This window comes from Ranitomeya imitator, chromosome 1 (assembly GCF_032444005.1).
Source record: "Ranitomeya imitator isolate aRanImi1 chromosome 1, aRanImi1.pri, whole genome shotgun sequence".
NCBI lineage: Eukaryota > Metazoa > Chordata > Amphibia > Anura > Dendrobatidae > Ranitomeya > Ranitomeya imitator.
The window spans coordinates 928,463,940-928,480,728 of record NC_091282.1 but is presented as its reverse complement, the minus strand read 5'-3'; the positions used below and the strand labels follow the sequence as shown (position 1 = coordinate 928,480,728).

Genomic DNA, 16,789 nt, shown 5'->3' with positions numbered 1-16,789 from the left:
GTGTATAAAAGACAGCGCTCTATGTATAATCCCTGGCTGCTCCGCGCACCAAACAGGGGGCCCCTATAGACCAGCACACTGCTCTCCTGAAATACTCTGTGCTGCTGTCACCCTGCTCCCTCCACCACATATCTCCCAGAATCCTTGCTGCCTGCCATCCCCGGTGACTGTCTACTTGTCAGTATAAGGCTGCTTTCACACTAGCGTCGGTACGGGCCGATGTACCGACGTATGCTGTGAAAGAAATGTCCGACGTGGGCAGCAGAAGCAGTCTTACGACGCTTCCGCTGCCCCATTGTAAGGTCTGGGGAGGATGGGGCGGAGTTTCTGCCGTGCATGCGCGGTCAAAAATGGTGGACTCGACGCACAAACAAACGTTACATGTAACTTTTTTTGTGGCGGCGGTCCACCAAAACATGATGCAACCGTCGCACGACAGTTGCGACGTGTGGCAATACGTCGATAATGTTAATCTATGGGGAAAAACGCATCCTGCAGACAACTTTGCAGGATGTGTTTTTTCTCCTGAACGACGCATTGCAACGTACAGCCAAAAACGCTAGTGTGAAAGTAGCCTAAGGCTGCCGTCCACTATCAGTATTTGGTCAGTATTTTACCTCAGTATTTGTAGCTAAAACCAGGAGTGGGTGATAAATACAGAAGTGGAACAGATGTTTCTATTATACTTTTCCTCTAATTGTTCCACTCCTGGTTTTGGCTTACAAATACTGAGGTAAAATACTGACCAAATACTGCTAGTGTGACGGCAGCCATACTCTGCAGTCACCAACAAAATGGCTGCTCACTGGGTTCCTGAATATCATCCTCTCTTATCCCTTAGCAAACACCCAGAAGGGGAGGAGATGAGACATCACACACGTCAGCAGACTCCGCCCATAATTACTGCAGTGCAGTAATGTGAGCTAGTTGTACACTAGGTTTTTCTGAAATTTCAGCAGCTGCTCCCCCTAGTGTTTAAAAGTGGAAATTCCAAAACTTTTCAAATTATTTTTCATATTTTACTAAATTATAAACAAATGATATTTTTTAAGAAAATGTAATCATTAATTCTTTACATTTTTACAATTTCTGAAAAAAAAATTTTTTTGATGGCACCTTCCCTTTAAAGTGCAAACAACCCTTGGGGGTAAAGGGGTTAAATATCACCTAAAAAAGAAGTGATGTCTTCTATATGAAAGAAGTACATAGGTGATAAAAGAATATATATGAGCAAAAAAGGGTTTACACTGACATGGAATATGTTCAAAAATGTAAGTACTTCCCTTGTATGAGTCTGACCCTTTTTCCTTTGAAAAAAAGGGGAAAGAAAGGAGGAGTTTTTTAAAAAAATGCATATATTTGCACAGTTAGTGCTTGTGAGAGTCAACGTATATAACCCATAATAAAGGTACAATGTTTCAATAGTGCCCTCTCTGCAATCAAGTCATGTATCCCTTTTTGTTTCTAAGAGCCCCCTGTTTTTCCTCACTATTCACTTGGATGGATGCTTAAGGCTGGGTTCACATTACGTTACTGGCGAATGTTAGACGGACTACATTACACCATGGCATAACGCGGTGTACGCAGTCCATTAATGCCGCCATTGAGTCCAATGTCTGATGCATCGCTAGCGCACGCCCACAATGGGTGTGCGCTAGCGATGTGCCATCATTGAGTGACGGACCCTGGGACGCAGGCTGCAGCATTTCCGTGTCCGTCACTGCTAGCGCATATAGAGCATCTGCTAGCTCTATCTGCGCTAGCGCGCTGACATATTGGCACTTGCGTTAACAGCAGCCCGTTAACGCATGTGTTGAATGGGCTGCTGTTAACGCAATGTGAACCTGGCCTAACAGCACAATGCACTTTAGTACTATGCATGTCTCTAGTACTATGGGAGTAATGCCAGATACTAGTTGTTGCCATTAACTCCATTTGGAATCCTTGAGCATTGTAAACTGTATTTCTATTATAACTTGCATTTTTTGAGTCACAAAAAACTGTGTGCATAAGGCTAGGTTCACACTGCGTTGTGTGAACCCGTTAAACAGACTACGGTACACCGCGGCATAATGCGGGGTAACGTAGTCCATTAACGCCACCATTGCTTGCAATGGCGAATGCATCGCTATCGCACGCCCACAATGGGCGTGCGCTAGCGATGTGCCGTTATTTGAGTGACGGACCTCGAACGCTGCTTGCAGCGTTCGAGGTCCGTTCCTCGCTAGCGCAGATCAGGCGTCTGCGCTAGCAAGATCGGCAAACGCGATCCCTTTTGGGACATTGCGTTAGCGCAGTCCGTTAGCCTATGCGCTAAACGGATTGCCCTAACGCAATGTGAACCTAGCCTTACCTTTCAGTGAGGATTAGGCTGCTCTATACATTCATTTCATGAGCAATAATTGTAATTATGAAATGTCTCCCTGCTTTTCCTCACCATTCACTTGAATAGATGGCATTTCTAACAGCACAATACACTTTAGTACTATGCATGTCTCTGATACAATGGGATTAATCCCAAATACTAGTTGTTGTCATTAAAGGGGCACTGTCACCTGAATTTGGAGGGAACAATCTTCAGCCATGGAGGCGGGGTTTTCGGTTGTTTGATTCACCCTTTCCTTACCCGCTGGCTGCATGCTGGCTGCAATATTGGATTGAAGCTCATTCTCTGTCCTCCGTAGTACATACTGTACCTGCACAATCTGCAATCTTGCCTTGTGCAGGCGTGTACTATGGAGGACAGAGAATGAACTTCAATCCAATATTGCAGCCAGCATGCAGCCAGCGGGTAAGGAAAGGGTGAATCAAACAACCGAAAACCCCGCCTCCATGGCTGAAGATTGTTCCCTCCAAATTCAGGTGACAGTGTCCCTTTAACTCCATTTGGAATCTTTGAGCATTGCCAACTATACTTCTAGTATAATCTGCATCTTTGAGGCAAAAATCTGTGTGCATTACCTTTAGTGAGGATTAGGCTACTTTCCATATATTTATATTGGGAGAAATAATCGTAATAATGGAATATGTCTGATAAATATCAATTAGTTTATCCCTGGTAATGAATCAGTCTCTATATATGTACTACTATTGAAAAATTATACCTTTATTAGGGGTTAAATACGTTGACTCTCACAAGCACTAACCGTGCAGATATATGCATTTATAAAAACCCTCCTTTCTTTCCTCTTTTTTCCAACAAGGGTCAGACTCATACAAGGAAAGTACTTACATTTTTGAACATATTCCATGTCAGTGTAAACCATAATTTTGCTCATATATTTTTTTTATCACCTCTGTACTTCTTTTATATAGAAGACATCACTTCTTTTTTAGTTGATATTTGACATATCCCAAGTATACATTTTCCTGTATTTGCAGATGTGTTTTGCAATTTGTGATTCCCATTGATGTTTTAATTTATGTAAGTAATTGTTTACAATAGTGTATGAATGACAATATAACACCCACACTCTAGTATTATGGACAAGTGATACATAAAGGATTTATATCAATATATAACTTAGCAATTTTGCACTTGTAAAAAAATGTACAAATCTGTATCTTTCTTAGAAAGTTAGTGAAAAAGTAAATGCTTCTTTATTTTGCCTGTTGTGTTCTGGTTGTTTGGTATGCCTAATAAATATGTATACTGTTTTTGTGTATTATATATTGTGTGGTTAGCACAGCAGCCTTGCAGCGCTGGGGTCCTGGGTTCAAACCCCACAAAGGACAACATCTGCAAAGAGTTTGTATGTTCTCTCCGTGTTTGCGTGTGTTTCCTCCGGGCACTCCGGTTTCCTCCCACATTCCAAAGACATACTGATAGGGAATTTAGATTGTGAGCCCCATCGGGGACAGTGATGATATGTGCAAAAATGTAAAGCGCTGCGGAATATGTTAGCGCTATATAAAAATAAAGATTATTATTATACTGTAGAATGAGCTGGTATATTGGACCTTGTAGATAAACTAGACTCAAAGCCCTGTACTTATAATATATGGAGATATAAAGTACATGTGTACCTAAAATGTTTGGCTGATTTGTTCCCTAGGTCTGACAGGAAAGACTGATTTGGATGACCTTCGCATTGATGCCTTATTAGACACCATTGATGATTTTGTATCATTGTTTCCATGGAGTGGAGATGAAAAGGTATAGAAATAATTAAACACAGACTTATTCTTTGGCTCAGGAATATCAATAGGGCTCTTATTCATTTTACTGCCATTTTTCTGCTCTTCACTTATTTTTGTGCATAGTTGAGTCGCTTGGTCTTGTTTCCATGTTGAAGGTATAGTTTGTGGCCACTCTTCTTCCATGAAGACCTTTTTTGGCCAGATTTCTCCAAACAGTAGACGGATCCCACTAGTTGCTGCCATTTCTGAGCCAGATATCCAATTTCACTTGCAGCATAAAATATATCAATCAATGAATCAGTGATATGACCATATCTCCAAAGTGGCCCATTTTTCAACTCTGATGCTCTTGCTGCTGTGAGCAGCCTGTGGGTCATAAATGTGCTACCATGGCCTGCATCGTCTCTGGACTTGTGCCCCATTCAGCACATCTGAGACATCATTGGTTGGCAATTGCAAAAGGAGTTACCAGAAGCGGATCATGACATTATGTACTGTCCTAAAGGTTCATACCTTTGCCAATCATAGACATTTGAATTGGTTATCTTTTATCTACTTTTAGGACTTATGTGAAATATTTGTGGAAATATGGAAAGTTCTGAAGCGTTCACAAATTTTCAAGCACAACTCTATACAGTCATGGCCGAAAGTGTTGGCACCCTTGAAATTGTTCCAGAAATTGAACTATTTCTCACAGAAAATTATTGCAGTTACACTTGTTTTGTTATGCAAGTTTATTTCCTTTGGATATATTGGAACACAAACAAGCCCCCAGAAAAAAATGGCTAATTAGACATAAGTTCACACAACCCCAAAATTGTTGTCACCTTTCCAAAATTGTGGTTAAACAACTTTGTTTCATGCATGTAATACTCATTAAAACTCACCTGTGGCAAGAAACAGGTGTGGGCAATATGAAAATCACACCTGCAACCAGATAAAAAGGAGACGTTGACAATCTTTGCATCATGTCTGTGTGTGCCACACTAAGCAGGGAGACCAGAAAGAGAACTGTCTGAGGACTTGAGAATCAAAATAGCAGAAAAATATTGACAATCTCAATGTTAGAAGTCCATCGCCAGATATCTTGATGTTCCTTTGTCCATGGTGCGCAACATAATCAAGAAGTTTACAACTCATGGCTCTGTAGCTAATCTCCCTGGATGTGGACGACAAAGAAAAACTAATGAAAGGTTGCAACACAGGATAGTCCGGATGATGGACAAGCAGCCCAAATCAAGTTCCAAAGAAATTCAAGCTATCCTGCAGGCTCAGGGTGCATCAGTGTCAGCTCGTACTATCCATCAACATTTGATTGAAATGACATGCTGTGCCAGGAGACCCAGGAGGACCCCACTGATGCCAGAGATACATACTGTAAAAAAGCTAGACTGCAGTTTGCCAAAATGTATGTAGACTAAAATCCTTCTGGGAAAGCATCTTGTGAATAGATGAGACAAAGATAGATTTTTTTTTTGGAAAGCACATCATACTATTGCTTGCCAAAAACACCACAGTATATACAGTCAAATATGGTGGGTGTCTTGACAGTATGCAAGGCATCATGAAATCTAAAAATTACAAATGGATTTTGGTTTGCAATGCAGTGTCAGAAAGGTGGGTTTACATCCTAGTTCATGGGTCTTCCAGCAGGACAATGATAACAAACATACTTCAAGAAACACCCAGAAATGGATAGAATCAAAACATTGGAGAGCTCTGAGGTGGCCAGCAATGAGTCTAGATCTAAAACCCATTGAACATCTGTGAGAGATCTTAAAATTTCTCTTGGGAGAAGACACCCTTCAAATATGAGAGACCTGGAGTTGTTTGCAAAAGAAGAGTCGTCCAAAATTCCAGTTAAGAGGTGTAATATGCTTGTTGATGGTTAGGAAGTGATTGATTGAAGTTATTTACTCCAAAGGGTGTGCAACCAAATATTAAGTAGAGGGTGCCCACAATTCTGTCCAGCCAATTTTTGGTTTTTGTGTGAATTTATGTCCAATTTTCCTTTTTTTTCTCTTTTTTTGTATTGTATCAATACACGCAAAGGAAATAAACGTGTGTAACAAAACATACCAAGACTTTTGGCCATGACTGTTTTAGATGAGGCACCTGGGTACAATCTTGCATTTTGATTTGCCTCCAACTTTTTCAATCAACTTAAAGGAACATGGCAGATGATTTATGGCTCATTTGTCTCTCTGGCTTCTCCTCATCTTGCTCTGAGTGACTGATAGGGCTCTCCTGTGTGTGCATTCAATGAGAGAATTCTGACCAAATTTTAACTAGTTTCTGCCTCCCAGATAAATATAGTCTTATTTTTGCTTTTTTCAACCACAAACTGCAATTATCTCATACTTCTCATTACTATTTATTACATGTATATGTTCTTGAAATGGAGAAATATTTTTCAATTCTTTAGGCGATAAAGGAGTACCTGGATAAAAATGGTAGTGTGATATCTGCCTTGGAGAAGGAACTGGGAGAAAATAAGTGGTTTGCTGGTGAATATGTAAGTATAATTTTAGTATGTGTCTAGTTCTAAAAAACAAATGTGTACAACTATTAAAATGTTAAAAGTAGTAAGAGTATGATAACTTTAGTGAGGAACCTAAAATCTTTCAACTTGTACAACATTGCTATAAGAATACAGGGGTCTCATAAAACTGTCCTTGCTGTCCACATAGCATCTGGAGGTCTGCACAAGACCACTATACCTATCATTGTGAATCTCCTATGAACATTGATTTGGGGCTGTCATTCATAGGTTGTGATTTTTGCTGAAGCTCTGCTATGTGTAGCACAGACATCGGATGATCACAGCTTCAATTCTCCTAAGGGGACTTTTGAAGACAATAAAAAGTTTTACAAAAAAAACAGAAGTTAAAATCAACCCCCTTTTGCCCCAATTGTATCACTGCATTCAGTAATGTCCAATCTATCAAAATATAAAGTAAATTACCGTATTTTTCGCTTTGTAAGATGCACTTTTTTTCCTCCAAATTTGGGGAGAAATGGGGGTGCATCTTACAATGCAGATATACCGCTTACCGATACCGTTGCAGGCTGGGATTAGGGGGTGTCCATCGCTGCTGCCCAGGGTGTCTGCCGCTACACAGGATGTCTGCCGCTGAGGGGGGCTCTGCCAACATTTCGTGAAAGGCCATATCCCCACGGCAGTTCTGTGGTTTCCTCCTATGCGGTAGTTGTGGGAAAATGACTGCCAGAGGCGGCGCATGCGCAGATGGAGATCTAGGGACCAAGATCTCAAGAGATGAGATCTCAGCACTGAAATCTCATCTCCCGAGATCTTGGTGCCGAGGTCTCTATCTGTGCATGGGCAGCCTCCTGATGGCCATTTTTCCAAAGTCCACCACACAGGAAAGCATGGACAAACTGCTAGGGGGCTCTGGCCTTTCACAAGATGTCGGCAGAGCCCCCTCCACAGCACCGGAGATGCCAGCATCACCAGAGACAACCCTGCAGCACAGGAGCCCCCCCGCAGCACAGGACACCTGCACACCCCCTCATCGCTGCCTGCACCAACGCTCCACTCTAGCCTCGGCCAGCAGCGACTCTGGACCCCACTTCACCACAGCCACCACCCTGGTAAGCAACAAGATGCATGGATTATAAGAAGCACCACCATTTTAGTAAAGTTTTTTTCCTATTTTTCTCCTCCAAATTTGGGGTGCATCTTATAATCTGGAGCTTCTTACAATCTAAAAATACGGTAATCGGTTTGGTAAACGGTGTAACAAGAAAAAAATGAAAATGCCAGAATTGCAGAGTTTTTTGGACCGTCGCCACATTGCAATAAAATGCAGTAACGGGTGATGAAAACATTGCATCTACCCCAAAATAGTATCAATAAAAGTGTCAGCTCAGGTCGCAAAAAATAAGCCCTCATCCACTCCCAGACCACAAAAAAATGGAGATTCTACAGGTCTTGGAAAATGGCGACATAAGCACTTTTTTTTTCTTACAAATTTCTGATTTTTTTTTTTCAATAATATATTAGTAAGTAAATTTCACCCCATAGTTGACCATAAGTATATCAGCAAATATATATTAGAGCAACTGCTTAAGCATGAGAATAAAGAAGAACAAAATGGAGTTTTAAGGCTAAAAAATTTCTTTATGTATAAAAAAAACTTTAAAACAACCAAATAGGTTATAAAATAGACAGACAAAAAAGAGGGAGTCATAAGGACCTTTTTACTAAGGGTGGGTAGGTATGGAGGAGAGACTCAAAATAAGTGATCTATATACCACGTTGGCATTTATATCTCCTCATAAAACTCATAAAAGTCTCACTAAGCATCCAAGTATTGCCAGAGTTTTTGGCAATTCTTACCCATTTTGCTAGATGGTCCCAAAAATATGGTGCCACAAATATGTGCGCTGCGCATCCCCTAACGTGTTTTTCGCTTCTTATCTCATGGCTTTCTTAAGGGACAGTGACTAAAGAATATGCCCTGCAGGACCTTATAACCCCGTAAGCCTGATCACACGGCCACTGGCCAACCAATGTGATCGGACTAGCGGTGCATGCGCAGATCGCTAAGCACTCCCCTCATTCACCCCAAGCCATCAAGCTGTCAATGTACATGTGGAGGAGTGAGGACACATTGCTATGGCTCCCAGACATGTGCAAAACAGCACAGAGATGCCGGGACATTGACGGGACTGCAGAAAGGAGAATGAAAGGCGCTAATTCTCTATCCAGGGTGCCTGGAGGAAGCATAGAGGAAAAAGCAAAAAATTATATCTAGCAGCTACTACACGTATATCAAACATTATCCCCGATATCTTAATCAAGATTTTCTGCTATATATATTATCAGTTGAATCATGATTTCATATGTAGCATGATCCAAAAAAGATTATTTCAGGCTTCTACTCCCCAAGTTTTAATAGACAAAATCAGAAACATACATAAAAAAGTAACAACATTTAAAAGATAGGAAGGTGATGTCAATTTCTTATTACAGAAAAGCTGAGAAACTCTGCATTTCATTTAGACCGAAGGGGGTCAGGGTACCAAGAGAATCAGTCCATCTAGCTCAAATTGTGCCAAAAGTTTCTTTATATCTCATCCAGTGTGGATTATATCATATCTTGCACTTTAAAGATTTTGAGGTTACAGTCATGGTGAATTCTAAAATGACAAGAAATTGTTTTTCAATCTGTAATGTCAACTATGGGAAGCCCATAAAACAGCGATACGAGGAGAACTCACATCCATTGCGTCCCACTTAAATAGAATAAAAAATGAAGAACTAGACTCTCTTCATGGAGAAATAATTCGCCTAGAAACTCAACATAAAAAACATTACTACCACAAACTCTCCTAGAACTTACAGCCAAAAAGCAAAAATTAAAAGACCTCCTTAAGCTACTTTCACACTAGCGTTTTTTTCAATACGTCGCAATGCGTCGTTTATGGGAAAAAACACATTTTGCAAAGTTGTCTGCAGGATGTGTTTTTGCCCCATAGACTAACATTTGTGACGCATTGGCACACGTCGCAACCGTCGTGCGATGGTTGCGCCGTGTTTTGGTGGACCGCCGGGAGCAAAAAAACGTTCCATGTAACGTTTTTTGCTGCCGACGGTCCTCCATTTACGACCGCGCATGCGTTTTTTTTTCTTTATTTAGGAATTTTTATATTTTTGTAACACATATGATTTTTTTTTTTTACTTTATAACATTGCCCCAGGGGGGGCATCAGGTTCTAGGGTCAGATCGCTGATCTGACACTTTGCAGAGCACTGTGTCAGATCAGCGATCTGACATGCAGGGCTGCAGGCTTACCAGCGCTTGCTCTGAGCACTCGCTGGTAAGCCACCTCCCTGCAGGACCCGGAAGTAGCCACGCAGCCATTTCGGATCCGGGGCCTGCAGTCAGGAGACGCTCGGTACAAGGTGAGCACTTCACCTTATACCAAGAGTCTCAGGGAAGCACGCAGGGAGCCCCCTCCCTAGGCGATGCTTCCCTGTAACACCGGAATGCTGCGATCATGTTTGATTGCAGTGTTTCGGGGGTTAATGTGCCAGGAGCGGTCCGTGACCGCTCCTGGCACATAGTGCCGGACGTCAGCGGCTGATCGCGCTGGACGTACTATCCAGTCACTGGGAATTAAGTCCCAGGTCACCTCGAAGGGATACTACGTCCAATGGGATGAAGGGGTTAAAAAACATGAAAAAAATAAAAAATATATAAAAGTTTAAATTACCCCCCTTTCGCCCCATCCAAAATAAAACAATAAAAAAAAAATCAAACATACACATATTTGGTATTGCCGCGTTCAGAATCGCCCAAACTAACAATAAAAAAAAGCATTAAAGGGACTCTGTCACCTGAATTTGGCGGGACTGGTTTTGGGTCATATGGGCGGAGTTTTTGGGTGTTTGATTCACCCTTTCCTTACCCGCTGGCTGCATGCTGGCTGCAATATTGGATTAAAGTTCATTCTCTGTCCTCCATAGTACACGCTTGGGCAAAGCAATCTTGCCTTGTGCAGGCGTGTACTATGGAGGACAGAGAATGAACTTCAATCCAATATTGCAGCCAGCATGCAGCCAGCGGGTAAGGAAAGGGTGAATCAAACACCCAAAAACTCCGCCCATATGACCCAAAACCAGTCCCGCCAAATTCAGGTGACAGGTTCCCTTTAACCTAATCGCTAAACAGCGTAGCGAGAAAATAATTCGAAACAGTGTGCAATGTTCCCAATGCATGGAAAAAACTAGCATAAAGATTTTGTGAATAACTCATGTTTTTGAACAATCAATTGAACAGCACATATAAGGTTATCAACCAATAGCACTAAGCCGTTATAGAATTATAACAAACAGAGAAAATGGATGTAACAGCTAAGATGGAAACAAGATCCGTATATAAACATCTGCCATGAGTAATAATGGCATATATGTCCTAAACAGTGAATGAGCCCGCACCCTCTGCCCCCCGGTAGCTATGCTACTGATCCCATCCAAAAGCTTATTAATAAAGAAGTTAAAAAGAATCGGCCCTAGCATAGATCCGTTTTACCCCACTGCTCACTATATCCCATTTAGAGAATGTACCATTTATGCTGACTTTTTTCCTGTCACTTAGCCAATTCTTTATTCATCTGCATATAGTTTCCCCCTGTCCTTGCTTCTGTAGCTTCAGTATAAAGCTGTTATGTGGAACAGTATCAAATGTCTTTGCAAAGTCCAGATAAATTACATCAGCTGCATTACCAACATCCAGAACATAGAACCCCAACATGTTAATTAGACATGACGTATTCCTCACGTATCCATGCTGGTTTTCAGCTATTATATTGTTATGTACAATATATTGCTGCAGGTCATCTCTTATAATGCCCTCAAAAATGTTGCACACGACTGATGTTAAGCTTACTGGATGATAGTTGCCTGGCTCTACGTTCTTACCTTTCTTAAATATCGGTATGACATCAACAATTCTCCAATCCTGTGACACCACCCCTGTTACAAGAGAGTCTAAGAATATAAGATACAGCGGTCTGTCAATTACTGAGCTCAATTCCCCACAGTATCCATGGATGAATGCCATATGGGCCAGGGGATATGTCAATGTTTTATTTGCTCAGACTCAGGCGTACTTCTTGTGTTAAACTAATTACGTATATCACATGGTCAACTTTAATTTTTGCCTTGTTGAATGATCCCTGGAACAGTTAGTTCTTGGGGAACACGGATGAAAAGTGCCTGTGTAATATCTCAGCCTTTTCTTTGTCCTCTATTATCTTGTTATTATCATCTTTTTTTTTTCGGCATTGCTGTATTTATAACATATTTGGGGACTTATTTTAATGTCACTGGCAATTTGTTTCTCTGTGGATAACTTTGCTAGCTTGATTTATTTTTTTGCATTTCTTAATTACCGTATATACTCGAGTATAAGCCGAGATTTTCAGCCCAAATTTTTGGGCTGAAAGTGCCCCCCTCGGCTTATACTCGAGTCACGGTAGTGGTGGGGTCGGCAGGTGAGGGGCTGAGGGCGCTGGGGTATACTTACCTAGTCCCAGCGATCCTCGCGCTGTCCCTGCCGTCCCACGGGCTTCCGCGCTGCAGCTTCTTCCTCTCTTCAGCGGTCACGTGGGACCGCTCATTACAGAAATGAATAAGCGGCTCCACCTCCCATAGGGGCGGAGCCGCTTATTCATTTCTCTAATCAGCGGTGCCGGTGACCGCTGATAGAGAAAGAAGCTGCGGCACCGAAGACAGGAGGGGACAGCGCGAGGATCGCCAGGACTAGGTGAGTATAGCATATTCACCTGTCCTCGTTCCAGCCGCCGGGCGCCGATCCATCTTCCCGGCCGGCGCCTCCATCTTCCCGGCGTCTCTGCTCTCTGACTGTTCAGGCAGAGGGCGCGATGACGCATACAGTGTGCGCGGCGCCCTCTGCCTGATCAGTCAGAGCAGAGACGCCGGGAAGATGGAGGCGCCGGAACGAGACGCCGGGAGCTGCAATCAAGGGAGGTGAGTATGTGTTTTTTTTTCTTTATTGCGGCAGCGGCGGCACAAATTTATGTGGAACATCTATGGGGCACAGTGAACGGTGCAGAGCACCGTATATGGCACAGCACAGCTATGGGGCACAGTGAACGGTGCAGAGCACCGTATATGGAGCACATCTATGGGGCACAGTGAACGGTGCAGAGCACCGTATATGGCACAGCTATGGGGCACAGTGAACGGTGCAGAGCACCGTATATGGCACAGCACAGCTATGTATGGGGCACAGTGAACGGTGCAGAGCACCGTATATGGCACAGCACAGCTATGGGGCACAGTGAACGGTGCAGAGCACCGTATATGGCACAGCACAGCTATGGGGCACAGTGAACGGTGCAGAGCACCGTATATGGAGCACATCTATGGGGCACAGTGAACGGTGCAGAGCACCGTATATGGCACAGCACAGCTATGGGGCACAGTGAACGGTGCAGAGCACCGTATATGGCACAGCACAGCTATGGGGCACAGTGAACGGTGCAGAGCACCGTATATGGCACAGCACAGCTATGGGGCACAGTGAACGGTGCAGAGCACCGTATATGGCACAGCACAGCTATGGGGCACAGTGAACGGTGCAGAGCACCGTATATGGCACAGCACAGCTATGTATGGGGCACAGTGAACGGTGCAGAGCACCGTATATGGCACAGCTATGGGGCACAGTGAACGGTGCAGAGCACCGTATATGGCACATCTATGGGGCACAATGAACGGTGCAGAGCACCGTATATGGCACAGCTATGGGGCACAGTGAACGGTGCAGAGCACCGTATATGGCACAGCACAGCTATGTATGGGGCACAGTGAACGGTGCAGAGCACCGTATATGGCACAGCTATGGGGCACAGTGAACGGTGCAGAGCACCGTATATGGCACATCTATGGGGCACAATGAACGGTGCAGAGCACCGTATATGGCACAGCTATGGGGCACAGTGAACGGTGCAGAGCACCGTATATGGCACAGCACAGCTATGTATGGGGCACAGTGAACGGTGCAGAGCACCGTATATGGCACAGCTATGGGGCACAGTGAACGGTGCAGAGCACCGTATATGGCACATCTATGGGGCACAATGAACGGTGCAGAGCACCGTATATGGCACAGCTAGGGGGCACAATGAACGGTGCAGAGCACTATATGGTTCACACCTATGGGGAAATATGAACGGTGCAGAGCACTATAGCACAGCTATGGGGAAATAATGATCTATTTTTATTTTTGAAATTCACCGGTAAATGCTGCATTTCCACCCTAGGCTTATACTCGAGTCAATAAGTTTTCCCAGTTTTTTGTGGCAAAATTAGGGGGGTCGGCTTATACTCGGGTCGGCTTATACTCGAGTATATACGGTAGATCTTTATACTCCTGAAATGTATTTCTGCATTCTCTGCCTTCAAGATTTTGAATCCCCTTTGTTTTAGTCTGATTAAACTTTGTAGTGTCTTATTTATCCACAATGGTTTCTTTTTATTTCTGGACATTTTATTACCTGAGGGTATAAGTTTTCTACAGGATTCTAGTGGTATATCCTTAAACATGCCCCATGTGTCTCGTCACATCACAAGCCAGCGGTTACCGGTCACATACCCGGTCTCTTCTCATAACAGGGAAAACATAGCCCTTCGCTCACAGGAGCGTACACTCACTATAAACAACACTATCTATACGTAACTGATGAAGGTCAGATTAACGACCGAAACGTTTTTATGTTCCTGGTAAATAAAACCGCTTGCACGTACAAGTTGAGTGCCAGGTTTCATTTCATATTACTAAGGTGTTTGGCATTCATGGTCTTGGCGGCAGATGACCCTATAGAGTCCCCTGCCACCAACATCTGTTTGCTGCAGGAAAAAGGGACGTAGGAGTGCTGCAAAGACCAATCGTTTTCCTGCTGTAGTAATAACAGTCCTTGGCTTGCATTCCGAATATCAGCCAAACAGGCATATTTACTGGGTTGTGCCAGATCAGGACTGAGCTCCCTAACACTTTTCCCCCTACTGCTTATTGCAACATTTACTCAGCTGCATACTTTTTTGTTTTGATCTTCCCCACCTCCACCCTCCTCCATATCGCTAGCCCCAGCCTGCCCAAGTTCAGTGAGCTCTAAACTCCTCTCCAAGTTTGCAATGCTCCTGACTAAGGCACATTTAGATCCATTACCTGGGCTTCCAAACATGTAACTCGCTGACATTGAGTGCAGACATATTCACCCTCACATGGCTGTTCAAGGCATGCATAAATCTCATAGAAGCAAACAGAGTAGCATTTACCATGGAGCTATTATTCAATGGGGATAAACCATACAGATAAAAGCAGAAAATACACCAAACTATGCTCTTGCGTTAAACTATGATTGTGTTTTAACTATGTACTTACTTGCAGCTCTGTACTTAAAGACAGCCCTTTCTCAGCTCAGAAGCCCTCGCTTGGAGTAGATAGTACTTCTAGTCCTTCAAGCGGCAAGCACAGGTTAATCTGAGGTTAATCTACAGGTTTAATAGCATTCTGATATTAAGGCTGGGATCACACATGTGAGAAACACGTCCGTGTCTCGCATGTGAAATCCAAGCTCTGGCGCCGGCACTTGGGAGCGGAGCGTGCGGCTCCATGTGTTGCTATGTGGCTGCAGTCTCCGCTCCACAGTGCCGGCACCAGAGCTTGGATTTCACATGCAAGACACGGACGTGTCTCTCGCATGTGTGATCCCGGCCTAAGAGTGCAACTGCCAGGAGGAAATTAACTTTATTCCCCCTGATAGACTCACTCTTTCAGTCATAGGAGTAGAGCCAACACAGTTTCAGTCACCGCTCTGTGCATAGAAAACAGCAGCTACGAGAGCGCCCCTAGCACTGACTGACAGCTGAGCCTGCTGTCAGTCAGTGTTAAGGGTGCAGTCACATCCACCACACTCTATACTTGCTAAATGCCATCGTTTTAGAGTAAAAGAAAATAATCAACATTTTAAATCCACCTATGGGACTAGAACAAAAGGAAATAAAAAAAGATTTCTTATAAAATGCAAACTTTAATTTGAAAAGGTAACTTCTTTTACACTAAAGCAAAAACAAAGAGCAGCTATAAATGAAACAATAGAAATAACTTTCTATATAGTGTATATGAATTTAATGCATTCCACAATAATTGCCAACCTTTATATAGATATATGTTAAATATATGTACACGAAATATCTAAATTCTTCTAATTCTTGGAATTTATGTTTCTCATCAGGTAACCTGGGCTGATCTTTATTGGGACGTCAGCAGTGATAGCATTGAGTATTTCCAACCTGGATATTTCAAAGATTACCCAAATCTTCTGTCTCTGAAGAAAAGGGTGAAGGAGCTACCAAAGATTGCTGCATGGATAAAGAGAAGACCCCAGACACCATATTAATGACTGGGAGAAATCATATTGAAAGTTAAAATTATTCTGGTGTTCCTAAAGACCAGATGTTGTTGTGATCCCTTTAATTATTTTGCAGCTGCTTTCATATTGCAAATATAATACCCAAAGTAATTTTGAAAATTGTGTTCTGCATTAATCCCTGAGTAAAATGCCAATAGCATATTACTAAATAAAGTTGGGTAGAACTGTGAGTGCAATATGTGGTTATCTTAATTACTTCATCAGCTTAACAGCTACATCCTACAATGGAAACTTTTAGGCTATATTCACACTTTGCGGATTTTGCTGCGGATCCGCAGCGAATTTGACCGCTGCGGATCCGCAGCAGTTTCCCATGAGTTTACAGAACAATGTAAACCTATGGGAAACAAAAAACGCAGTGCACATGCTGCGGAAAAAACCGCGCGGAAACGCTGCAGATTACATTCCGCAGCATGTCACTTCTTTTCTGCGGATTTTCACCTGCTCCAATAGAAAACTGCAGATGAAAATCCGCAGAAGAAACCGCAGTAAAAACCACGATAAATCCGCAGTAAAAACCGCGACGGGTTTTCACTGCGGATTTAGGAATTCTGCTGCGGAAAAATCCGCAGTGGAATCTGCAAAGTGTGCACATAGCCTTAGGCTTGGGCTACACGGCGACTTTCACTCTGCCAAAGAGTACTAGGTGTCGCTGGTACAT

The 16,789-nt window shown here is 42.9% G+C and overlaps 1 protein-coding gene across 1 annotated transcript in view; it reads left to right on the top strand.

Moving 5' to 3' along the window:
- Positions 1-16,298, top strand: part of HPGDS (hematopoietic prostaglandin D synthase) — a 152,679-nt gene extending 136,381 nt beyond the window's left edge. Inside the window, exons 4-6 of the mRNA XM_069743579.1 lie at positions 4,056-4,156; positions 6,566-6,655; positions 15,931-16,298. Of these exons, the coding sequence (XP_069599680.1) occupies positions 4,056-4,156; positions 6,566-6,655; positions 15,931-16,095 (356 nt within the window). The 3' untranslated portion in view covers positions 16,096-16,298. The remainder of the gene's footprint in view (positions 1-4,055; positions 4,157-6,565; positions 6,656-15,930) is intronic.
- Positions 16,299-16,789: the final 491 nt, after the last annotated feature.